At 34.4% G+C, this 26,756-nt stretch overlaps 1 protein-coding gene across 9 annotated transcripts; it reads right to left on the reverse strand.

Moving 5' to 3' along the window:
• Positions 1-172: 172 nt before the first annotated feature.
• Positions 173-26,350, reverse strand: LOC140665009 (probable phospholipid-transporting ATPase IA). Of its 9 annotated transcripts, none has more exons than XM_072890655.1 (22): positions 25,857-26,350; positions 15,330-15,714; positions 10,053-10,288; positions 9,744-9,842; positions 9,545-9,655; positions 9,207-9,454; positions 8,658-8,938; positions 8,289-8,583; positions 7,950-8,176; positions 7,492-7,868; positions 7,268-7,405; positions 6,996-7,148; positions 6,722-6,919; positions 6,540-6,639; positions 6,210-6,454; positions 5,982-6,107; positions 5,747-5,887; positions 5,525-5,643; positions 5,291-5,425; positions 5,113-5,217; positions 2,289-2,386; positions 173-1,419 (listed from the first exon to the last, which is right to left on the reverse strand). In XM_072890655.1, the coding sequence occupies exons 1-22, from the start codon at positions 25,878-25,880 to the stop codon at positions 1,274-1,276; spliced, it is 3,987 nt and encodes a 1,328-aa protein (XP_072746756.1). In that variant the 5' UTR covers positions 25,881-26,350; the 3' UTR covers positions 173-1,273. The 9 variants fall into 9 exon arrangements, 8 of the variants coding, with proteins under 8 accessions (XP_072746756.1, XP_072746761.1, XP_072746760.1 ...); XM_072890660.1 differs by lacking the exon at positions 2,289-2,386 and adding an exon at positions 3,125-3,156 and having other exon boundaries at positions 173-1,371; positions 25,857-26,349; XM_072890659.1 differs by having other exon boundaries at positions 173-1,371; positions 25,857-26,348.
• Between the last annotated feature and the right edge of the window lie 406 nt (positions 26,351-26,756).

Raw genomic sequence — 26,756 nt, forward strand, 5'->3', positions numbered from 1 at the left:
TATATGTATATATAATATCGATTAAAAAGAAGATAAAGTAATATAATATATACACATAGAACAAGGGCAACAGTCTTTTTCTGGCATGAAATCTAACGTAATCCTTTATCGACCATGTCGCAATCGTTTTCTTGAATTTTGGAAATGTATAAATTTTTCTTTTTTAAATATGTATATATATATATATATATATATATATATATATATATATATATATATGTATATATATATATATGCATATATATCTAACAATGAATGTATGTACACATACACAACATATATAGTATAGAAGTAATAACTTGCAATTCCAGAAAGCTGCGCTCCTGAATTATCTCGGCAAAAAAATATTTTTACATATATATATGTATATATATATATTTTTTTTAAATGTGTATATATATGTATATACACATTTAAAAAAATGTATATATCAACATTCAAAGATTCGCAATTATAACTTGCGCAATTTCGCACGACTTTTTTGCTTCTCGACAAAAGTGGAGCGGCGTGTCTTATTCTCGCATTCTACGAGAATAGACGTAAAAGCAGTTTTACCGGTGCATAATAGGATTTTGCACAATTTTGACACTAATATGAAATGCATTCCCAAATGCATCGCGGCGAAACGCAGCCGCATCGTCGAAAATCCGCGCAAATACGCCGCTATTCAATACTTTTTAAAGATAGGGAATCTCTATTAGATATTAGAATAAAATTTCACGGAGTATCAAAATAATTATTCATGCTAATATATATGTCGAAGTTGTCTTCTATAAATTGATCGCAGTAATTCAGAGAGGAATCCTTCTGTTTGAACATTAACTTTATAAATCCTTAATTAATCGCATTTCTTTTGTACATACCACACGTAAATTTTTAAATATATATATGTAATTTTCTTTATATTTAATTATATTTATTTTTTATAAATAAATATATTTAATTGTGTTTTTTTTTTTCTTCAGAGAAAAATCTAACAAAAATTAGATTGTTCAAAATTTCAAGCGCTCGCATTAAAATTAAAGAAGATTAGTAGATTTTAATTTAACGAAACGCGACTGATTAAGGATTAATTCTTCTTTTCGAGCTTTCACAACGTTCTTAAGCCTATCATTGATCCATATCAAACATCAATCCATCCGACGATCTCCTGGAGCGTCAGTCGAGTAGTAAAGCGAGCAGAAGCGAAACGCTCTCTCTCTCTCTCTCTCTTTCAGGCCGCTTGAAAGAGCAGCCGGCATCTTCTCGCCGTATGACGGCCACCCCGTTTAAATCACATGCCGCCCGGTTTCGGAAGATTCGTGTCGTAGGCTCTGATCACGTCCGTCTGGGTTACTGAACCGCCCTCCTCTTGGGAGAACGCGAAACCATCTGCATCGCGCAGCATGCGCAATAACAAAGGTCGCAATTCGTTAATCTCTGCCGTAAGAATGTCTATTAATTGAGCATGCAAGGTATCGGAAAATTGTAAAGTCGCGTTTAGCGATAGGTATTCCATTTTTTTGTTTGTTCTAGAGTAAAGTGAATTATAAAGATTTGGAAGATCACCAAAATTTTGAATAAAAAACTCAAAATTATTCGAAACTTTTCAAATCTATTATAAATCGGTTCATCGCTAAACGCATCTGTAGCAGTTGAAAATTGAAAATTCGAAATTGTATTAATATATTTATCGAGTTTTAATCAAGCGCTATTTATATGGCAAAAATGAAATATTTTCTAGTTTCAAATCATTCTACTAAAATTGTAGCAATATATATCAAGAGTATTCCAGAAGTGCCGCATTTCCTTTCGTAGCTATTGAATAATCTATAAATTCAAGAGAAAAGAAAAGAAGAAGAGAAGTGCGCAACTTCCAGAACGTCTGGCATATATTAATATGCATTTCGCGATTGCTAAAAAAATATAATTTTCAACTATAAGGTAACATAGTGCAGGTGCGGAAATGTGCGTTTAATTATCAGTTTGTCGCAAACACGTTCTCTCTCGAAAAGTAGTCAATATTTTAGAACGGCACTCGTCGATAAAATAAAGCTTTACGGACGAACGGACAGACGAGAAACGGAAAGCCGTGAGAAATTAAGCGCGTGCTCAAGTGCTGAGTAAAGTACGAGGAAATATATTATAATCGTGATTAAAATTCACCTAGAGTAAGAAAGAAGTTCGCGAAGTAGATAGAATTATAGGGAAGAATTACGATCGAATGATAAGAGATTAAGAGAACCACAGATATCGTAAATAGAAATTTCCCCGGGCGTATGTGAGTGTCTGTGGAAAAGACAACTTACGTGATAGCTCCACCTCGACATTGACTCTGGAGGCGGCGTTCGAGCGCCTGGTGAAAACACTTTTAACGTTTTTCAGCAGCCTCGCCGTTTCCGTCAATCTGCAAAGCCGGGCATTCAGCAATAATTTATGGATTCTCGGCTTTGGCCAGAGAAAACACCCTCTCTCGTCCATATCACACAATGGACAAACGATGTACTACAACTTTTTTCTGTTTCTTTCATTCTTTCTCTGTATCTATCTTTCTATAATCTTGCCCTCGGAATTGTCGATCGATAATAATTTCCCAATTTCAACGCGAATTTCGTGTAATTTCTTTCACGCTGACGTCGATTACATAGGTGATAGTAAGTGCGGTGCAATTATCGTGCAGGAATTGAAAGGAAAAAAAAAAGAACAAAATGAAAATTAAATGTGAAAAGTGTCTGTGAATTTAATCGCAGGGATATCAATCCTTGCGGTATCCTCTTCATTTGAAAGGATTAATGAAATTTAATTAAAACATGCACGCTGAAAAGACATACGTATGCAATTTAAGCGAATAAATTTGTATGTGTATGTGTATGTGTGTGAATAAAATAGTATATATTTACTGCACGCTTATTCCGTTTAGAGAATTATCTTGAGCTACATTGAGACTTCGTGAGGAATTTGCGTGACTGGTATTTTAGATCGCTGTGCTGTGCTCGGCTTTTAAAACGGAACATCGAACGATCATGCGTTCCTGTTAATCGGCGATGTGTTCTCGCTTGTCGGTAGAGAGTGTAGAGAAAATATAAGTAGGAGATGCACTGCGTATATATATTACGTATATACTACTACTGGGAGGGGTACTTACACCTCGCGAGATCGGCGATGGCATGCACAGGCCTGCACGGGATACCACGGAAGAGAACATATCAAAAAAAGACCGCATTAACGAACGGCAAATTACAGAGTGAACATTAGTATAATACACAGTGATACACGCTACTAGAATTATCTACAAGCACTGTTACTTGAAGAGAATGGTTTACGGGGGAAGGGTAGTTATTTTATAATATGCCCCATGATTCTCTCTTTGTCAGTTGCATCTTTTGTCATGAATGGAGGTCTGCATATAACAAAATTAATCTAGCTCGATCGAAATATTTTTTATGCACGTATGTATACAGAGTAAAAAAAAATATGAGGGATTAATTTACTACTTAAAATTATGCTAAAATATGTATTATATGGAAATAAGGTATTGGAAATTAGTTGTTCTTAAGTGATAAACGTGGTGTAAAAAAAAATCTTTAATTAAAAATAATGGAAACACGATATTCTGTCAATAACAATAAATAATAATATAATAATAACAAAAATTATATCAGATATACAGTGGAACCTGTCATCATGTTATAGTGCATTTCTCATTTATAATTTTTTTCAAATAATGTATATTATGTAATAATAACCAATTTTAAAATAATGTATATTATGTAATAATAAACAATTGACTAGAAACGAAAGAGAACCTACATGAAAGGTTCTACTGTATATAAAAGACGAGTAACATATCTCGTGCTCAAATAAATATTGTAAAATAAGTAATTAATTATACAATTAATTATATTATTCTGAACTTTTTGAATATCATAAGAAATGTAAAAAATATGAGAAATAATTATAAACAGTTTTTAAATTAATATAAAGAAATAATAAAATTTTTTTTCAACTAAAAAATATAAATATTTCCGAGTTTACGTAGAAATGCATTGGCCGAATAATTCACAAGATATATGCATATGAGATACATATAGATATTGTCTAATATTATATTATACAAGACCTATCGCGCGCTAATATACCATGTTGTACTCGAAAGGAATGTATGCGAGGAAGATTTAGTAATCGCGTAAAATTGAAACGCTTACTAGCTTACTAGCCACTTTAGGAATATACGGGGTAGAAGGAGTGTTCAGGAATATGGAATGGTGAAGTGTTGCAGATGATGCATGCTCGGAACGATGCGTAAACCACGAGCCACGCGTTACAAACGGAACACTCTCAGCCTATTGCGCCTTCGTCGCGGATAGATCAAGGGCCAACATCGATTTAACCATCGCTTCCACCTCGATCTCCTGTTTATAATTCATATTTATCGACTGAATTAGGAGGCAACAATATTAATAAGCAATATAAAACGATTTGTCTTTTGGGTTGCACTCCGATAAATAATTCATACGTAAACGAGCACATAAACAACGATGTTATGTTAGGAAATATGTAAATTATATATATGGTCAGAATATATATATATATATATATATATATATATATATATATATATATATATATATATATGACATATGTCAGATATGATCAGAGATTAATGATCGTTACATACATGCACCTAAATGCATCAAAAAAGTAAAATTTCATCCAAGGTTAGTCAGACCATCCATATAATGTAAATTTGTTCTATAAATACATAGTACATAATAATAATAGAGCTAGGACCTAGAAAGCCATGCATAGTAAGTCTTATCTCAATCAACACAATAGAACATATATATATATATAATTATTAGAATGATTCATGCTTTTTTAATAGTGTTAAATTCTCTTTGTGAGTAAATTTTGCACTAAACTTTTTAAAGATAATCAAATAAATTAAAATGATAAATGGACAGTCTTTTTTGTTTTTCAAACAGCCCAAATTGTCGGTTATAAGAGTATAACATAATGTAACTTTTATACTTTTTGATTTAAATGTTAGAAAGCACCTTTTCTATAATCTAAAATGCAATTTAATATTCCCTATATGTTAGTCATTAATAAAAAATAAAATGAAAAACTTACGAGCTTCTGTAATCCTGATTGTTGAATACAGCACCAGGATCGGATTTCCTAATTTCATTCTCTCGGGCTGCTTCCGTCACCGATTTCCAAACTGTATTCATCACTCTAAAAATAATACATATATAAATATGCAAAATATGCATTGTCTGCATTTAATAACGGTTGTCGCATTACTCACGCATTTACTGTAACATCTAGTAGCAATACTGCTGTCGGTATTAATATAAGTCCCAGCCAGAAAACAGGCGAAGAAAATAACATTCTGTCATTACCTAACATCACAGCGCCGACGTTCAAGACGGGCCAAAAATTACTACAACAATAAATATATTAAAAATATATTATGTGCTTTATTAACATGTCAAATAATTCTATAATAATATTAGGAAAAAGATATCTTTTCTTTTCTTACCTATATATAAAAATAAATAAGAACCAGAGTATAATAGATCCCCAGGTTGCTAAATGAGTGACCCATGTCCACGAGTTTATTATTAAACCTGCTTTCGCGCATACTGTTACTACAACATACTAATACAACAAACATACATATAATCTCTCTCTTTCATAAGAATCTTCTCATAAATCTCTCTCGTGAAATTACATAATGTAAAGAATATTGCATGACACTTACGGTATACACAAAGTTTCCTAGTAAAAGATAACCGCCGTCTCTACCGTTCCCCCAAGCCACATCTTGCTTGAGAGCCATAAGCGGCAACCAATAAAGTAACGCCGAATGAAATAGCGCATTCATAATCCATATCCAAAATATCTGTATAGATACGAGTAAAAATATTTTATTTTCTCCTCTTCTTGAAAATCCCGACTTTAATTTCATTCACAATTCATATAGAACTTGTACTTACTCTAATACTGAGAAACGAGTCGCCGTTATTCTTCGTAGCATATAATCCTGGATGTGCTAAACGAGTTTCTGCGGAACACACTTTATCAAAGAGACCCATAGCTAATGGAGGCGCAGCGGTGAAAACCTACGAGAAGTATCAAATAATTAAAAATTAATTTTATTCCTAAAATAAAATTATTAATTTTTTAGCAAAATAATATAAAATCGTTGAAATTATGAAACTTACAACGTTATAAAGTCCAATAGACCATCTTTCAAATAGAATCTGTCCGGACCAACCAGAATATATAGCAAACCATAATTCAATAACATATAGACAAATATTCTTGTAAAACGAGTACAAGATTAATTTACACATTCTACTATAATTCCAAGAACCGTGAACAAATAATAGACGTTTCAGAAAACGGAACTGTGCGATAGAATAATCAGATGCACATGCTGCTTGAAGACCTTCGACACCCGAAATACCTATAAAAAACAAAATATCACGATATTTTAATAACCAAGAATATTTTCGACAAAAACTATGTACTTAAATATTTTTAAAACTTACCGACACCAATGTGAGCTTTCTGTATCATAGCCACATCGTTCGCACCATCCCCAATTGCGAGAGTTACAGCTTTCTTGTTACTCGTGATTAAATCAACCACCTAAATATAAATCAAAACACAACAATATAGTCAATAAACTAAATTTTATTACATGTCTCCAAGTACAAATTAATAGCCTTACCTCAGCTTTTTGTATCGGTGACACTCTGCAACAGATAACTACTTTGCAAGCTGAACATAATTCCACGAAGTCCATCCTAATATCACAAGATAGAGCAAAATCTAACGTACTGCCATCTATAATTAGAGCCACATCATTTTGACATTTTAAGTCAATCCCAAAATCAAGGCAGCGTTGAATGATAACTTCTCTCGTTTTCTATAAAATATAAGATATTTACATTACGACAACCGTAAAACTCAAAAATTTTGATGAGAGAATTTTGTTTACTTACATCTAAAGAAGTCTCATTGATGACATAAAGAGGCATTCCGTGTGTTATTAGCTTGCACGAATAACCGATATTTATGGCGGTCTCCTGTTTATCTCCAGTCAATACCCAGACATTGATATCAGCTTGTAAAAGAGCTTGTATCGTTTCTGGTACCTAAAAATAAAATTATGCAAATTGTAATATTATATATCACAAAAGTATTACAATTATAAAAATGTTTATCTTTCGAATTGATAAAAGAAAGAGAAAGAGAGATTAAATATATTCCGTACTTGATCTTGCAATTGATCCTCGATCGCAGTTGCCCCTAATAACGTGAGTTTAGTCTCAATAAGATTCGCAGCCTGTTCCAGCATGTTTTCACGATTTACTATACTAATTGACGCTTTATGATACGATTCGCACCACCACTGCCAAGAAAAATTATTAAAAATAATTGATATATTGACAATATATATTGACTCGCCTCTCTAAAATAAAGGAGAACTAATCTAACCTGATAAACGTTTTCAGGTATTTCCGCGGCAGCAAAACAAAGCGTCCGCAACCCTTCGCTAGCGAACATTTCCAAATGCTCTAAAGTCACCTCACGAAAATCATCTACATGTTCTTGGTCAAGATCGCTAGTTTCTACAGAAATTGGTGTCAATCTTTCATAAATTACAGAGTCAGCTCCTTTACAAAGGATTTTAATTTTTCCCTCGGGTGTTCTTACAACCACAGACATTCGCTTCCTGGCGGAAGTGAATTCTATTACATTCAATATTTCGTATCGTAGCGTCTTGCCTAAAGCTATGATTTCCACATAACTGGGCGTCCGTGTATCACACACGTAATTAAATTTACGTGCACCATCTACTAATGCTCTTTCATCTAAAAAAGGAGAATGTAAGGTAAACTAAACGTATACATACTGTACTGTCAAATGTGAATGTTTAGGTAAATGACATTTACCTGGCGATGCAGCGTGATAAATTATAGAGTTATCTATTTTCTCGGGAATAACCGTATGACAAACTGATAGCATAACCATAAATTCGTGAAGCACAGCAGCGTGATCCGCTTTCTTCTTATCAATAGGACTTGGAGAGTCCTGCACAGCCGTTCCTTCGATAATATCTTTAATTAACTCACAATTGTTATCGCTTGTGCTTCCATGGCCGTTTGAAGGATTTGGCAAACTATAAATATTCATTTTCTCAAAGAAAACGTGTATTTAACTTATATGAATTTAAATGTGTATTTAAATTATAAATTGCTACAGCAAAAAGCTATGCAGCTGAATAAACTTACTCATACAATTTTCCACCGACCGAACATCGTTTAAATTCCATAACGTTCTTTGTAAGAGTACCGGTTTTATCCGTGAATATATAATTCACCATTCCGAGTTCCTCGTTTAAATTACTTGTACGAGCCATAGCTGGAGTATCCGTCTCCGCATGATACATCTCTATATCCATGTTAATAAATGTTGCTTGGACGAATCTTACTACTTCGAGCGTCACTTGCAGCGATATTGGTATTAAATTGTTGAAGAGAATAATAAATGTCAACAGATTAAACGCGAAGTTCTTAGTCATTTCCTCTGCAACGAGAAGATTGATAGAGAATTCGAGTATCTCTATGAAATGTGCGCGATAAAAGCACGAATGTGTTTACCTTTTAAACCCAAATACCAAAGGCCATCTTTATTGGCGTTCGTCCATATGACGTTGAATATCGCGGAAAGAATGCACAACAGAAGAAGTATGAAAAATAGCATCAGTATCTGCGTGTTGATCAACCGATCGAGGGTGGATCGTTTCAATGGCGCTGTCGCGGTATTATTCTGCATGAGTTTCGTATCGTGCCCCGTGTATATGACTACGCCGAATACCCATCGTGTGTTCCGCAACATCGCGCCACGGAGTAACAATTGATCAGGCCCTAAAGCTACACTCCTGTGAAAGAACAATACCGCTTGTGACGTAACGACACATAGACACGTATTGACGTACAACGAGATGCCGACACTTCAAGATAAGTTGGAAGACGAACAACAAACTATGTATGATATGAGGAATAATGCAAACCTACAGATATAAACATAACTTTCGTTAATATCTGAAACAAATAACGAAGCGAATTGACAGAAGGAAAATGTGCAGAAATGTGCGAAACAAAGCATATACATACGTAGATGTATTTAACACATATATGTGTTCTTACTGCTTATTGGTCTCTCGTAAAACTCCATGGAACTCGTACAAATGTCTGTTGGGCGGTTCGCACTGGATGTTGGCGCGAAAATTCATCAATTCCGCAGTATCCAAAAGATTGGCAGTGTCGGGATGGGCCTGTCGAATTTTGAGATTCGTCTCACCGTCCAAATTGGCGGTCTCTATGAAGGACATACCCTGCGGCTCCGACGATGATAACAAGACCAGGTCGGCAGGGAAGAAAGTGTTGTTATGAACCTATACATATTATAAAGAGAGCAATTCTAACTCAAGGAACGCCAATTGATTATTAACAAATCAATAATCCTGACGAAAATGGAAAGCAACCTTAACCACATCGCCGACGGCTACAGTGCGCCACTGTATCCACTGCCAGCGCCCGTCTCTCAGCACCTCCACCTCTCTCATATTTATTTCATCGTCCGCTCTGTGCCTTTTCTAAAAATTACCAGATTTTTCTTTTTTACATAAGATATCGAATAAGAAGAAAATGTGATAATAAATTACTAATGTTATAAGTACGCACAACATCCTCGACTATCTCCTTCAAAGCGGACACACTGAGGATGAAAATCAGTGGAACCAACGTTGTCCAGCGTCCTGTCGGAGACACGTCTGGTATTTGCTAAATTTAAATCGGGAAGTATGTTGAAAATTTGCACAATCGAACATAAATTTAACAAAGACACACATGAAAAGAATTATTTTTTATCTTAAATCTAATTGTAAAAATATCTATGAAAAATCCGTGCTAATTAAAATTTTGATAGTTTTTGTTTTCTGTACTCATTACATTTATAAATTAAAATTTGTTGTGCTTGACAATATAGACTACCTGCATAAGTGCGATGAACAGGAAGAAACAGTTGCTGTAACGACGAAATTGTTCAAACAGGAATAAAGGTATGAACGACAAAAATGAATACTTCGCAGTCGTAATGTGATTGTTTTTGTATTTTGCAGGCTGATGAGGTGCATTGACAAAAATGACCCTTTCTTCACCGTCAACGTATTGCGTAGGTGGCTGACCGTCATCCTGCGAGCCACCATTTTCCGCCCTTACCGGACCAACTATAACACAGACAACAATAACACTGTTTATGCGTATTTTTCAAGCTAACGCGTAAATATAATAAAATCATAGCTTATCTCATGATGGACAGTTATTTATTTTTAATTTTCTTTTTCATTAAAATTAGAATAATTAAAACTTAAACAGCTACTTATTTTAATGTGGATAAAAATCGTTTTTTAATGTGAATAAAAATGATTTTTTATAGCTTTGATATTTTTTTTCGAAAGTTTCTCCACAAGTTTCGGATTGGCTTTTTCTCTGTTACAGAAATACACATTCACAGTACAAAGGTCAATGTAAAAAAAAAAAAGTCACGCTACTTTATCAAAGATTCTGATCATAAGAATGCATTATGTCCAAGAAAATGACTTGTATATGCACGAATATTTTTCTTTCTTATAGCCTCTGGTTGTATAACGTTCTGCCCACGTGCGGTGAACTGACAGTTGTACTGCGACGTGAACAATACACTGAAAATGATCGCTATAAAAGTATCATACGTGTCACGCTAAACTTAGAAAATAAATAATACTGGATATAGGTATTTCCGATGATGCATATTGAGTGTTGTTTATTTTTTTCTAGCAATCTACACGTGTCATCTACATCGCGTGTAAAATAATTTTAATCTTGGATAAAATATTGTTATAATTTTTCTCTTCATTTTCTTTTTTTCGAAAAATTAAGAATTAAATAGAAATCATATATTTAAATTCTGATAAAAATCAAAATATAACTTCTATGTTTTTCATAAATTACTGCAATATTTCCATGTATATTGAGAAAAATAAAACAATATTAAAAATTGTTTGATAATATATAAATCTAAAAAAATGTAGTAATATTTTTCTATTATTTATATAATAATGTCACAATTTTGTAAGTTACCACAGATGCGAAAATTTGTAGCTATGACCTTAAAGATAACAAGAGATATCACTTACAGCAAAAAAATAAATAAATAAATACTCTTATAGTTAACAAATCATTGAATAGTTCAATCGTGTTGCGTGCAGATTAGATTTCCTATAAAAAGTTCTTTGAAAATTAATCAATTGAGATTAAAATCGATACACAATGCCTAAATATGTATTCAGATACTATACACTTATATTACACTTACATATTTATAGCCAGATATATTTCTTAGAATTAACGCAAGAAATATCTTTTTATAAAAATTTCTTGTTTAATTATATCAGCATTGTTATTATAACTTTATTAACTATGTATTATGATAACGCTGATATAAAAATACTTATCAAACGAGAGCGTCAGTAGCTTAATGAAAATTGTCGATACCTCTCTAAACACTTGATTTCGATAACACCAAGTCATCGAGCGTTGAGTTATCGTAGAGTTAATGGAAATTTCCCATATATCTCGACAAATTATTTATATTTGCAAAATTATAAGCAATGATAAAATTTCAATATTGTTTATTCGAGTAATTTTTATTCCGACTTACGGGTCTGGGCGTGCAGATAAAGATGCACGCGAGATCTGAGCTCGTTGTACCACTGCACCAGCTTCGTGGCCGCGACTTCCATGATCGTTGGTCGTAAACGTTAAATCTCTCATACACATATGTATGTATATCTCACATGTCACCGCGACGTGCGCTATGTCCGTCCTGATTCATATTTAATCCCTGTGAATACGGGACTGTCTCACATGTGCACGCGAAATCGGAGCATCGAACAGGAAACAGGAAGATCGTTCGCGTTTATAGCAGTAGGTTAGATCACCTTTATGTACGCAGACGTATGTATGTACACAAGCCTCAATAATAAATAATAATTCCCCTTAATTGCATCGATCGGTCGCCGTGTTGCGCCACGACGCCGACGTCGAAGTCGGTCGCGAAGCGTATACGAGGTGCGTCGTTATTCGCCGCCGCGTCCATTTCACGGATAAAATTTCGACACGACACACGACCTTCGCCACTCGCCACCTCTCAACCGCACTTTTGAGGTTATGTCATTTGAGCCAACAACGTTCGCGAACAACGAGAGACGATTTCCACGAATAACAGCTGATCTTATCGCGACTTACTTATTGTCATACACACGCGGAACAAACGTCAAACGATGAATGCCGCGAATGTTTGTGGAAAAAAAGATTCAATGTGACGCATCGTCGCGCGACGACGACGTTGACATCACGTGTTTGCAGCGCTGTGCGTTATACAGAGTGTTCTCATATGTTACTACAACGGTTTTTTGCGAAGCTGGAATCTGCCCTGTCTTCGAACATTTTGATTATATATTCGGAATTATAATTATGTATTATAGGTATATTAGATGCAATCCCGTTAAGAAAGATTTATCTTTAGATTAATTGAAAAAGAAATTGACTTGATTTTAAAAGATAATATATGTGAGACACCATGTATAATGCGGCATGACATTTAGGAATAAATTTCATACAACGAATAAATCCTGCATAATTAATTAAAATTAATTAACAATCGGCAAATAATAATAATGAAAGACAAATATATATATATATATATATATATATATATATATATATATATATATATATATATGAATATTGAAAATATCGCGAATGTGACGGATACAAGATGTTTAATTATTCCGGTTATATTGATTTTCCAACCTGTATCCGCCAACTCTACGGCGACGATGTAACGACGCACTACGCCATATGTTTTTATTCAGCAGATAACACAATTGCGTAATATATGATTATGCGATAGGGGGGAGCGTCTCATAATCCAGGCGTTATAGATCTCCCTACGACAGGCTCGCACGCGAATCGTTTGCGCTCGTTTATCGACGATCGCCTCGTTAAAATGTCGATTAGTATTATTATGTTATGTGAACATTTTATTTTTCTACACACTTAAAAGGCAAGTTATAAAATGTCCGTTCATCAATTTATTATTATTAGCAAACAATAGTAGAAAAGAAATTAGGATATTTGCATTTATGTGTGAAAAGGAAATAGCATTGCGTGACACACATCTTCAACCTTTTTTTTTCTATTTCGCATTGAAAAAAAGAAGAGATATTTTTTATAAAAGATGATTAAACGTATTCAACACGGTATGTCCTTAGAAAAATTTACAATTTTATTTACGCTGAGCTTTTTTCCATTTTTCTTAAATGTTATGGCAATTCTATCCAATAAATGTATACTCGTAAAGCTGAGCGAAAATTGTGTCGTAAAGTGCAAAAGTGGTAGAATCTAAATTATTTATAAAGCGAGCATCTCATTCGTATTCAATCCTGCATTTTAACGGTACGATAAAATTTCTCCTTACAAGTTATTTTATGGTTTCTTTCACGCACAATCTGCACGAATATTGATATTCACAAATCAATTTTGCAATAATTCAATTAAATCCGAAAACGAAATCAGTTCGTTCGAACAAGTTTCAGATGCGATATTTATTTCCCACTCCAGATAATGGTATATCTCAACGCACTATATAATATCCTAAAATTCTTTTTCTTTTTAGAAGATTTTCTTCACTATCAGAAAATATCCTAGACTGAAAACACTTTAATTTTTGGAAAGATCGCGCAAGCGAAACTAAAATCCTAGACAAACACGGCGTATCGGCACGGTCTCGTCTCCGGCGATCGATCGAACGAGCTCTCTTTCAAGGAGAGAAGCCAGGTCTGTAGCACATCCGGCCGCGCAACAATCGATCTCTCTCACCTTTTCCCACCGTGCGAAATAGGAAACGTTTTCTTATACACGCACTCGCGTTACTTCCGCACGCAATTTTCTGAACGATACGGCATACGATATACGCGGTCCGTACAGTCGCTCTCTCCCGAGTCGGGATAACGATCTGTCCGAGAGCGTCTCCTACGTCACGTCAGCAGGACCTCCTCTCTCTTGCCACACCCCTGTTGACAACGATGACACGTTGCGTCGTCCAGATACGTGCACGTGTGTCGTTAACGCGCACACGCGCCACGACATCGATCGAATTACCAGGAAATCCGCACGCAGGACGCATCGCTAATAAATGCGGCATGTCCGATGCGATTCTGCAGGATACCCTTCCTTTTTTTCTTTTCTCATGACAATTTCCGCGCCCCTTAGCTGACACAGGATCAACCGTGACTTTTTTCCGCACCCCGACGCGATTCCTTGCTTATACACAAATGCCCGTACACGCACGCTCCGAATCGAACAGGGACGGGTCCGCAACGGAGGCAGCGGAAATTATAATAATGACACAAATGGAATATAGTCGCCCAACTCTTTAATTTAGTGATTTATAAACCGGGATTTTCGAGAAAATATATTCAAAGATTTTAAAAAAGAAACCATGTTCTCGACATTCTTTCGTTTCGTGATTTATTTATCTCTTTTTATGGCCTCATTTTTTTATTATTTATAATTCTTTTTGCGCAAAGCTTGCGCCTGCAGCCGATGCGGCACTGCCCGAGGGGTGGCCGGACAAAATGCGTCAGTAAAATGTTCACGTGTTGTATCGTAAAACGCATGCGCTCATTGATGGCAACAAGTTGGTGTCAGCACCGACCGCGCTCCGAACGTAACCGGGACTGTAATCCGGAGCCAAAGCATGGAAGAGCGTGCGGTGGCGTGATGACTATATAAATTATCGATAGGCCAAGGACACGCTGGCGACGCGCCACAACAGGGTGGTTCTTTCTATTACAACTACTTAAACAGCTCGTTCGACGTCGTTCAGCAAACACTCTTTACGAGATAGAATCTGGATTTTACTTAGTCTTAAGAAATATGATTTTTATAACGTCGAAATATTATAGGGTGTGTGCACACGAAATTAAATATTAAAAAAATTTTTTTTAACAAAAATATCGAGAGATAGCTTTCAAATTGAAATGCATTAAAATTGAGAACTTAGAGAGATAATGAATGCTCATTCGCTTTGATTTGAACGTTATATAGATAACAAAAGTTTAATTTAGAGATTGTTTAGTAGAGCATAAACTAATTAAAAGTACCCTGTACTTTGGAATTATGTACGCGCTGAATGTCTTCAATGGATTAATTTACTCGACTTACCCTCGGAAATTGACTCCGGCGAGCCAGTCTCCTGGAGCTCGATATGTTCCCGCGTCCTTCGTCTGCTACTACTACGCGTAACTGGATCCAGTCGGAGGCCGATATTGTCGACATTGTCGATGTCCCCGAGATCGATGGGACTGCCGATGATGAAGGGCCCGGCGGGTTCTTGTTGCGCGCTGTCGTTCGCTCGATTGCTCGCGGGCGATGCATTGTTACGAACAACATTGTCGTTGCTGTTGTTGCTGATACTGTTGTTGTGCGATGGCGTACCGTCCATATGAGGTATGGAAGAGAGGTCCGGCGGTGTGAAGGGTCGCAACGGGCCAGGACTGGGAACCCGGGGGTTCCCCCTGGCAATCGGTTGCATTGACTGTGCCGGCGCCTGAAACAAGCCGGCGACGCCGATCGATCTTTATATGTGATCTGTCATCTAATCGTAGACGCGTGAAATGCGTGATTCGTCACGGTGGTGAAGAAGAAATGATACGCGTGAAAGAAATTGAAATTCAATCCATTTCTATAACCCGTCTTTGCACATTTTTCCATGTCTTAATTAATTATTCATCCATCTATTTTAATGTGTGTTTCTTCTTCTAATTTTCATATTTCTCGGAGTCTATCTATAAAAACCTGTTACGATAAAATCGGAGATTGTCATCTCTAATTAAGGATATAACAACGACATTCTTTCGCAGTGATACATACATCGTATAAATACATTGTGCGCATATATGTGATAGAACTTGTATAAAATATATCCTACGACCCTGAAAGGAATTGTACTCATTGGTCTCACACGGCACGTACGTTACGGTTCATTCACCCACTATTATTTCGTTGTATACGTCACGCGTAATACCGTAGTTCCATTTCTAGAAACATTCCGTCTCGACAAGGTAAAACTGATTGAGCCGCGGTGACCCGATTTATTCGTTTCCCTGAATTGACTAGAATTGCTAGCTCTCGAAGCGAAATTGTTGAGTCACATAAACGCGAACAAAAGTCCGAAAATGTGTCCTATAGAAATCAAAATTATATCCACGTTCTAGATATTAAAAGCGACAAGAATCATAACTCTTTTATAGATATATTTTATATTTTTTATCAAATCTTTATGTTATAGTGTCGGAGTCAGAATACAAAAAATAAAAAAGAATAAAATAAAAAACTTTTCAAGGTTTTTCCAAGATAATCTCATAATCGGTTATAAGATAACAACTATTTGATTTAATATCGCCATTTGTTTCTGGATTTAACAATAAACCTAAAAATGCATTCGTCAGGTTTATCGTAAATTATATTTGACGATATAATGCCGATGATTCATAGTAACGGTAATAATAAACGGTACTCAATGATAAAACACATGCAGAATTTATCAAGGTGCAACTAATAGCTTTTGTGTGTGTGTGTGTGTGTGTGTGTGTGTGTGTATTACATATACACATATGTTTGACTTATACGAATGTAAGCGAAATTGTTTCAGCGAAATGCAGCGTATATGAGATCATTGATAACAAATACAAAGTAATGAGCAATAAAGTAACAAGTATATTTGATTAGATTAACTTTGCACGGTAAAAAATATTTTGTATTTTTGTTAAAATTTTCTCGTGCAGAAATTTTTGTGTTAAATTTTTAACATACTCTTATGTTAATATAACATACTGTCGTTATGCTATTTTAACTTTTCTGCATTGATTTAATATTCACCGTTTCTAAGATTAAAACAACACAATTAACAAGTAAATCTTGCACTAATTCACATTTTTATGTTAATTTTTTACATATTATTTGTATTATTTGTGTACATATTTACCTTCTGTTAAATTAACATTAAAATTAGAGTAGATAAATTGGGACATGAGAAATGTGTTAAATTTAGCACAAAATTTTTTACCGTGTGCGTGTTCCGTTTAATGAATCTTTTAAAAGAAGAATTATATTTAACAAAAGTGTGTCTCCTTCGGGAACGCAAGTTTGTTTTTCGACGAAGTATACGAGATCGATCGTGCATTTCCATGGTCGCATTTTCCCACAATAATGATAAGCAATCGTCGAAACATTAACGTCAAAGTAATATTACGTAAAGCTCGACAAACATGTCTTGTACGATTACATGTGTTAAAACTAAATAGCGACACCTGAAGATCTCGCTAGTCTTTTTGTTATTTTACATTTAATATGCAACCGCGATGATATTTCAAGTAAAACATGCATCGAAGGTGAATAAATACACATTTGAAATGAAGGCTGGAGATATCGAAAAATAAAAAAATATGTTTGCAAAAACATTCTTTGCCTTTATCGTTTTGCAAAATCGCTTTGATAATTGGTTCTGCAAATATATACATACATGAGAAACGCGATATCGAGATAAGTCGGACAGTTTTTTTCATGTGGCATAAACAAATATACAGAGTTTTAATAAAACTCTCGGACAAATTTTGCACGAATGTTTTTCGATGAATTTAGAAGTTGCTTTGACAAACGTAGGTGTTTTCGATTACAAATAAAATTTGCACGTGTCAGCAGTAAATCTATTGCTGGCTATCTCGCAAATGGTATCCTTGATTATGTAAATTCGCAGCGTGCATTTATGTGACTAAATAGTTTTAGTCAATTTAAATACTATGAGATAAGCTATTACCTACTGTGTGTATGTGCATCTATGTATGTAACCTTGTAATATATATTATACTTTATATTATTCGATAGAAAGAGATACGAAATCGTTATCATATTTTATATCTGATAATAGATTACTCACTACTATTAAACGCGTCGTCCGAGGCTGATTTTTGGGCCTCGTTTTGAAATTTTGATTGGTTCCTCGTCTTGGCTCAGACTTATTGCCTCACTTTATCGTTGATTCGCGACTGACAATAATTCATCATTGGGGAGACTTGCCAAAGAGATTAAATAAGCTAAGTAAACCGCACGATGATTGTCAGAAATTGTTTCATTAGACTTTTACTTCGCACACTTTGATGTGACACGCACATGCGCATGTAACAAAGTATACACAAACATTTGGGGTTAATATTGCTTATTAATTATTCCGATATCATATTGTGAAAGTGATAATAAAAAGATGAAAAATTGATTTCCGACGATTCAACAGATAACTTACTTTAACATATAACTTTAGCTTCCTTTTCGCAGAAAGTCGCAGATATGATGGAAGACTTTTATGCGATATGTTGATTAACGAAGACGATTACCGCTCATTAATAATAGCAAGAAAGTAAACAGGTACATAACTGAGAACTTCACTTTTATCAAAAGATTACTGAATGTTTAAAATCAAGAGGAAGAAAATAGGAAAATGTAAAACTACTTTTGATTAAAAATTTTTTAGAAATTAATAATCATTACTTAAGAGATTTTTTTATATGCGCAAGTTCGTGTTATTTTCTTTTATAATCATTTTTAATTTATAACCATTTTATTTTATGAGAGAATAGTAATTTAAAATGCTCCGCTTAAGTTCACTTGCATTGGGAATGATAATTGTAGCTATGATTTATTAAAGTCCATTTATGTCTATTAAAACCAATTTAAGTCCACAACTGCTGTTCACGTTTACAATAAATATTTTATAAAAAGAAACTTTCTCGAAATGGAAAATTGTTAAACGACTAGAACACGTTTCTATCTTAATCAGAAAAAGGCACTTATCACTGGAAGCAAAACGAACAACCATCGGCACGCACTGACCGACACTGCGAGTAAAACTGCACTCTCGCGCGCGAACCGCATCGATTCGATTCTTTCCGTGAATTTCTGCCAATCGTGGGCGTCAGAAAAGAATTACTATCATTTATATTAACAATGAATGTTGCGATTATGTTTGAGTTTCCTAATCATTGTGTAGAGGATACCGGCGATGATGACAGTGGTATCGGATGCGCAGGAGCGGCTTTTTCACGGGAGGAACGTCCAGAAGTCACTGTTAGCAATTCAACGTGATAGCAACAAGGCACGGCCAATAGGAGTGAGCGAACCGATCGATAACACAAGACACGAAGTTTCGACCTGATAAGATCGAGATTTCTATGGCGCGACTGACTGTCTGTTTGTATATATTGTTTATCGAGTTTGTCGCAAATTCTTGTTGTCTTCGATAGATAGGTCTTTGATTGAGGTAGCTACCACTCTCAGAGATCATATATCTTTTTGCAATCATTAAAAAAAGAAACAGCAATTTACGGTTTTTTTCAGAAAAAGAATAAAATTAATTAGTTTTACATTTAAAACTATCTATCATTTTTTCCTTTATAAGAAATCATTAGACACTTTACATACCAGATACTAAATTGAGAGATAATGTTTTGCATAATTATTGCATCATGAAAAAATTATTCGTCTAGGTATTTTATAAAATGTAGATATCGATGTTGTATTTGAAAGAAAGTACGAAAAAGCTTCCGTTTATAAAATACGAGAATAAAATAAAGGAGAAACAATTCTTGTATAAAAATAACAAATAATAACAAATTTGTTAGAGATTAATTTCTAATTAATTTCTAATCTGGAATCACAGTTATTACTCGTAACCCAAGTTACGAGTTATTAATTATTTCTATTTCCGTGATTAAATACGATTGAATACAATTGAATACGACGCCTCTTTGCATGATAGAAGTATCGATGACGTAAGTCTTCAATCAGATAAGATTTCATTGACTGTCAAGCCGTACAGTTTTATTGACCTTTGTACACGCGAATCTTATAAGTCTGTATCTTTAATAAATAAAATGAGTCTATTACGGATTATTTCATAAATTACTTATAAATTATTTTTTCGTTTAAACTTAGATAAACCTTCGAATGTTTATTATCCCATTAAAGGAAATTATAACTTCCTATATCCTCATTCAAATTACAGATCTGAAATGGAAGCTATTACCTATAACTACAATTTATTCTTGTCGCGTATTAAAATAGCAACAATAGTTCAAGAAAAATTACACATGCTGCTCTTCAAAAACTTGCGACAATTCCAGCAGTAGGAGGAAAGGCACATATTTGTAGCACGAAACATCAATAACACAAATATGATACCAGGTGGATAGGCACGTCACGATGAACAGAAGCGCGATGATAGAGTGCAAAATGGTCGATACTATCGACGATGCTCCTTTAGCGACAAGGTCATCGTAGATCGGCCAGGATCGTCGGCGGTAAAGAAACGTTGAATAATTGAATTTTATCGAGTTGATAATAAGACCACGAAGAGCAGTCTGCGCGTCATTTTGCTCCGTTCTCGAATATATTATGAAAGAATGCCCTTTTACAGGAGCAAGCGAGTGTCATTTAAAACACGTGTGTCCCCTTTTAAAAGAGCATTCACACTCGGCAGCGACCGACTGTCAGAAATGTCGGCTCCCCAGAGTGGTGCTCTTTTTTCGCGTGCAAAATAGGGAAGTAATTTGCCTCTATTCTTGCCCGATTTATCGAGCTAACCGATCTTAACAAATTAGTACTTCCATTATGCCGCGACGCTAATAAGCTAACGTAATTAACGTGACATGGAAAAACGCCATGCGAAAGATGATCTCCAGGATTGTGCACAATTTTTTTTTCTTTCCCATGTTTATTTTTTTTTCTTTCAGCATAACGACACAAGGACTTAATGACTTGTGCTTTATTAATTTTGTGGATTAAGGGTTACATTGTTTAATTTTTTAAACGTGCTACACATTTTATTATAATTTCAATTATAATAAAATACTTCATATATGCATACTAAATGTAATATCTAGCATATCCAACCTAAACAATATTGAACAAACATCAATTAGAATCAAATAAAATCTTTCAAATTGAACAAAATAAGAATACGAGGAGGCACGGCTGTCAACCTGATCGCGTACGAGCATTGATTTCATAGAAAGATGTGTACCGTACATGTGCACGTGTTTGCAATTGATAATGATGCGAATCTATCGATAGGCCGCACGTAATGCCACACCCTTCCTCGAAATGAGGCCGTATGACCTTTACCATTATCAAAAGGACGGACAGAGAGAAATTAGTACAAAGAATTTGTATTGTAGAACGAATATAATTGGTGTTAATTAGTTTGTTGCAAATTATATACCCTAATTGATATAAATATTATATTATATAATGACAGTATCCCTCTCTCTATTCCTTGCTACGAACAAAATTATCCATGAACGTTATTTGTAATATATTTATGTAAACCTTCATTCAGTAATGTATGTCTTTAATGTATTTATTTAATAATAAATATATTTAATTTTAATATTTATAATTTGTAATAATTTTTTTATGACAAAAATTGCGTATACACTTCTCGGAGAGATGTAATCAGTAAAGAGTAGAAAAATCAAGGCAAGAAAATTCTGTACAGTAAGGGAGGGACTAAAACTTACCTACTCAATATGCAAGTTCGCAAACAGCAATATACAATCGCGCTTACGAAACTTCAACCGTATAATACACAAGTCGATTATGTAAGCCGCCACCGCTGCCGCGCAACACGTCTTTCCTACTTGCCTATTATTTCTGTAAGCACAGTTCGTAAATTTAAATCCAACAACTTGAGACTTGCGTGACATTATTTGTCACGGATGAAATTTGTACGTGCGCTTAATGAGAGAAAGACAACCTTTTCAACATTCCACGTGACAATCTTTTCGAACAAAAAGCTTTTATCGAGAATTTGGGTCAGGTATCCACATTAGCCGCACCCCGTAAAATCACACAATTTTTGTCGATCCTATCCGGCTGTCATATATCATTTATCTTTCTGGCTATTTTTGTGAGCTAATGAAAAACAATTGTTGGCATTGGGAGACGTCCAATTCGATGGTTATCTGTTGTGGTATTTCCGAAAATACGATGTTCGCGGAAGAACCACGCAAATGTAAATCAAAAAGAATGACTAGTATATGTCATCGTCAATATGAGATTGGCACGATTAAATACGCTCCAAGAGTAATTTCATGATTAATTGTTTTTTGAAAAATAATTACGACTGTACGGATTTAATCTATTTATATCTATTAAATTATTAAATTGTTTTATTTTGAAAATGAGTGTTTAGCTCAGATTTTTGCACAAGTTTTTCTGACAAAGTTAATTTTTTAGATTCTCACGTTCTTTTAATTTCTCAATAAGTAACTTGATTATTGTAAATTGGTTTTAATCGTGCGTGCCGAGAGCTCAAAGCGAACTTGTGAAACTGGCACTCGCGAAATACTTCTAACTTTGCCAACTCAGACAACTATAGAGATTATACCTGAGAACAGGTTGGGCACGAGAAGCAATGCCGAACAACACGTTGTGTGAATACGACTACAAGTGTAAAACAGATTAATTTCTGTAAACATTGAATAATTCATTCGCACGAAAAATCAAATTTGAAACATCGAACCATCATCATATATTATACGTGACATATTCACTTTAAAGAGGTAATTAAGGATTCTAATTTTAAATAATAATAGTATTATTATTCACATTTAACACAGTATTCTTTTTCTCGAAATTTAATGCAATTGAAATAAATCGTTAATAATATCATAATTTACTCATTTTATTTGCACATTTTTTTATATATTTTTAAGTTTCAGTGTTTTCATAAAAAGTTGAAAATTAATTTACTGCAAGAATCGCTTAGATATATGTATATATATATATGTACTCTCTTTTCATTAATTTTTATCAGATCTTTGCATAAATTTGACACGGGGGACACGGAGAAGAGATAATTATAACATTAGGTTTATGAAACATGTCGTCATAACGGACGCTCCCATTCTTTATAAAGATAACTTAACACAATTGGAACAGAATGGAAAGTCAGGTGATGTTTAGCTCACGCAAAATGAAGACTATCCCTCACATCGTATGATTTCAGTATTAACAATACGTTAATAGAATGACAAAGACCACGCTAATTAATTGACGCAGAATATCACTTATTGTTAATAGTCACGAGTTTTATACATGTATATATATATATATCATAAAATATTTTATAATTAAATTAGAGTAAATTTTTGTGACAGTATAAAATCCCAAGATCAAATCATACACACACGCATATTCAAAATATAATCTAATAATTGTAAACTAAGCAAAATCAAGATATAAAAAACGTAATTTGATATTTTCGCTTCTCAAGTTTTAAACGAAGTAAAGTCAAACGACTTTTAAAAGCATCAGTAAATCATTTAAAGCACTTGTAATTTAACGTGACAATTTTTACAGATACAGAGTTTTCCAGATATAACAGAAAACAAGACTTTTAAGTAAAAATAATGGCACGGAATAAAAAAAAAAAAAACATTGGGAATAGATTTAGTAAATTTTATACAATGATTAAAATACTTTTCGATAATATTCGCTATTATTTTGCAGAACACGGAATTATCGTTTGGTTAATTTGTTACTCTGTTTTATTATAATCAAGAGTTATATCGGCTCTAATGTAAAGTGAAATCGGACTTGAATTTTTCCACAGGAAGTAATTTTACGCTAAGCATGCAAAGCATTCTCAAGATTGTAAGTCGTATAGTGCTCCGGATTTAACGCCGTGGTCATTTTTATTGATCATTCAGGGCACAGTTACTTCAAGGCTGCGAATTCAGGTTTCTAAATGAAAGAAATGATGTAGCGACTTTATCGATACACGTCGTTTATGCTTAAGACTCGCTGTATCGAGAGAAAGTACTTCGACAACACATTACATATTTGCACGAGTAAACCTCGTTTAACGAAATATGAAATTAATAATATTCATCATATAGGAGATAATATCAATACGTTCGAGATATTAAAAAAGTTAATAATTTCTTCAAATCGTGAAACTGTATAACATTCTATATAATTTTAATATTCTATATTTTTAATTTTCTATACATTTTTAATTTTTTATACAATTTTACTGTAATATTCTATACAATTTCATTTTAATTTTCTCAAATAATAATTGCGTTGCATAAATTTCAAGTTTATCTTGCTCATTGCGATCGATGTTATAAATATTCAATATTTGAAAAAGATAAAATCAGTATATTAGTGATATAACTATACTAATGATATACTAATGATATACTATTTGATGCAAATTGCATAAAAGTATCGATAATACATCAAATTTAAGTATGTTCGGTTATGCTTGTACAGACTCTACAATGCTACGTCAGGTCAGGGAGATCGATGCATTATGCAACAAGTAGTCAGTTGTCAGTTGACGTTATACTTAAGACGATAATCACAAAGAAATTGACGAATAAATACTTAGGCAAAATTGCCGACAGAATCATTGTGGACAATGGAAGACTAAACATTAAAAGCTTATACAAAATATCGTCAAATGTGCTCTGTAACTGTCAACTATATAACTATTTATTTGAATGATACTTATAGAATATATTATTCTTTAATTATTATTAAATTAAATTTTATTAAGAGAGAAAAAAGATAGTGGATTCTCTTCAGTCAAACTATATTAATTTCTATCTTTCTATTATATTTGCATTGCATTATGTATATCTAATTAATATTAATAATGAGAGTTCTTAAAATTCACATTTTATTTACACTGATTCTTAAAAGTATTAATTAAACTTACAATTTTTTATTCAATCTCAATAATATATAATATAGAACACATACAATAATAGCACTTTGTACAAGTGTAAAGCTGACATGTACTAATGTCACACACGATATACGATATACATACGATATATATATATATATATATATATATATATATATATATACATATTTCTGAGTCCAAGTAAAGTTCTAAAAAAAGAAATAAATGCATTCTCTGCTGAATGATTATGAAGTATTATTCTGTTACACTAAATGTGTATAATATAAAGTCTATTTATATCTGTGTCTATGTGTCTGTGTATGATATTATACATCAAGTACACGTGTTTAAGTGTTTTAAAGCAGGACGAGAGAATGTCAAGGTAATGCCTAATAAATATTTACAAGGACAGTTATTCATTAATATGCGTGATTTTGTCTGAGCGAATATTCATAGAATAGAAAGTGAAAAAATAGTATTATCTTAACAGAACATTTATTATGAAATAAGAAAATAGCAACTATTATTTTGCAGCTAAATATTGGCGAATTATGGAGAAAACCTAAGTCAGAAACGAACACGTATTTAGAATTCTATATGTCTAGAGAGCTGATAAAAAAATAATTAAAAAAGTTAATTTAAAAAAATTTAAATATTAGGACAAAGAAAAAAATCGTCTTGTGCATGTCGCAGCTAAGGTCACAACTGCTTCAAATCCATTACTGACACTTACATATTGTAAGCAATAGGTGATCTCATACGCGTCCTTACGTAGGCGCCCTTCGCCCTATATATGTCATATGCACTTGACATCTCTCACTACCGCGTTCTAACCTCAAATTCCATCACATACATATGTACACATATGCACGCGTTATAAGGGAAGACAGAGACAGGGAAGAGAAAGAGAGAAAAAAAAAAGAGACAAAACAAACACTCACCCGTGCGTAGTCGCGTGACCGCATTGACTATGCCGTCGCACACATATCGCCAGCTCGTCAGCATTTCACAGCGTCGGGAGATAAATCCGCGCGTACTCCAAGGAAACGTCACGCACGCACGCACGCACACGAGCGCGCTCACACGCGCGCGCGTGCGGCCAGTCGTCTCGTAGGTCACGACGCGTTCGGCTGCATAGAAGGAAATGTACGTCGTTCAAGTGAAAGGTGACAACGACGACACGAGGACGACGAGAGAATGCGTGTCGATTCGAATCGGCGCGTTCGCGCGCGCGATTCGCGGCGGCAAACTGTTGCGGAAAATCGCCGAGCGCTCCTCACGAAGATCTCCGCGCGTTGCTCATCATAGGCGAGATATGTCCCGACTAGACTTAGAGACTGACACCGTAAAGACGCTTGCCTCGGCGGCGATACTACGCGGACATTTATTATTAACTCTCTTCGGAGCCATAGGCGGGAAACAGGGCCGTCTGCTGGTCTACTCGCTCACGTCGCGTCGGCGGGATCGCGCCGCACGTCGCACGCCGCACGCCGCGCCATCGGCCGACACCGAACTCGCGCTCCCCAGGTGGCAGCAGATGTCAGTTGATTGAAAATTGCGTTCGGAAATCCATCGTCGAAATGAACCGTTTTCGATTGACCAACCAGGCTAAAGAATCTTTTATTCCGATTGGTCAATCACAAATTTAACTTTACTCCGACGAGTAGAATTTTCGAACACAATCGTAGAAATTATGTGAAAGGGTGAGTTCAAGGAGACAGTATTAGCGCGAAAAATATGTTCTATCTTTGTTACTTATTAAAAGTTGAATAAGAATAGAGCATATGCTAATAGCATTTTTCTGAAATGCGCCTGTAGGTTGCAAAAGTGCAGCTATCATA

This window comes from Anoplolepis gracilipes, chromosome 4 (genome assembly GCF_047496725.1).
Source record: "Anoplolepis gracilipes chromosome 4, ASM4749672v1, whole genome shotgun sequence".
Taxonomy (NCBI): domain Eukaryota; kingdom Metazoa; phylum Arthropoda; class Insecta; order Hymenoptera; family Formicidae; genus Anoplolepis; species Anoplolepis gracilipes.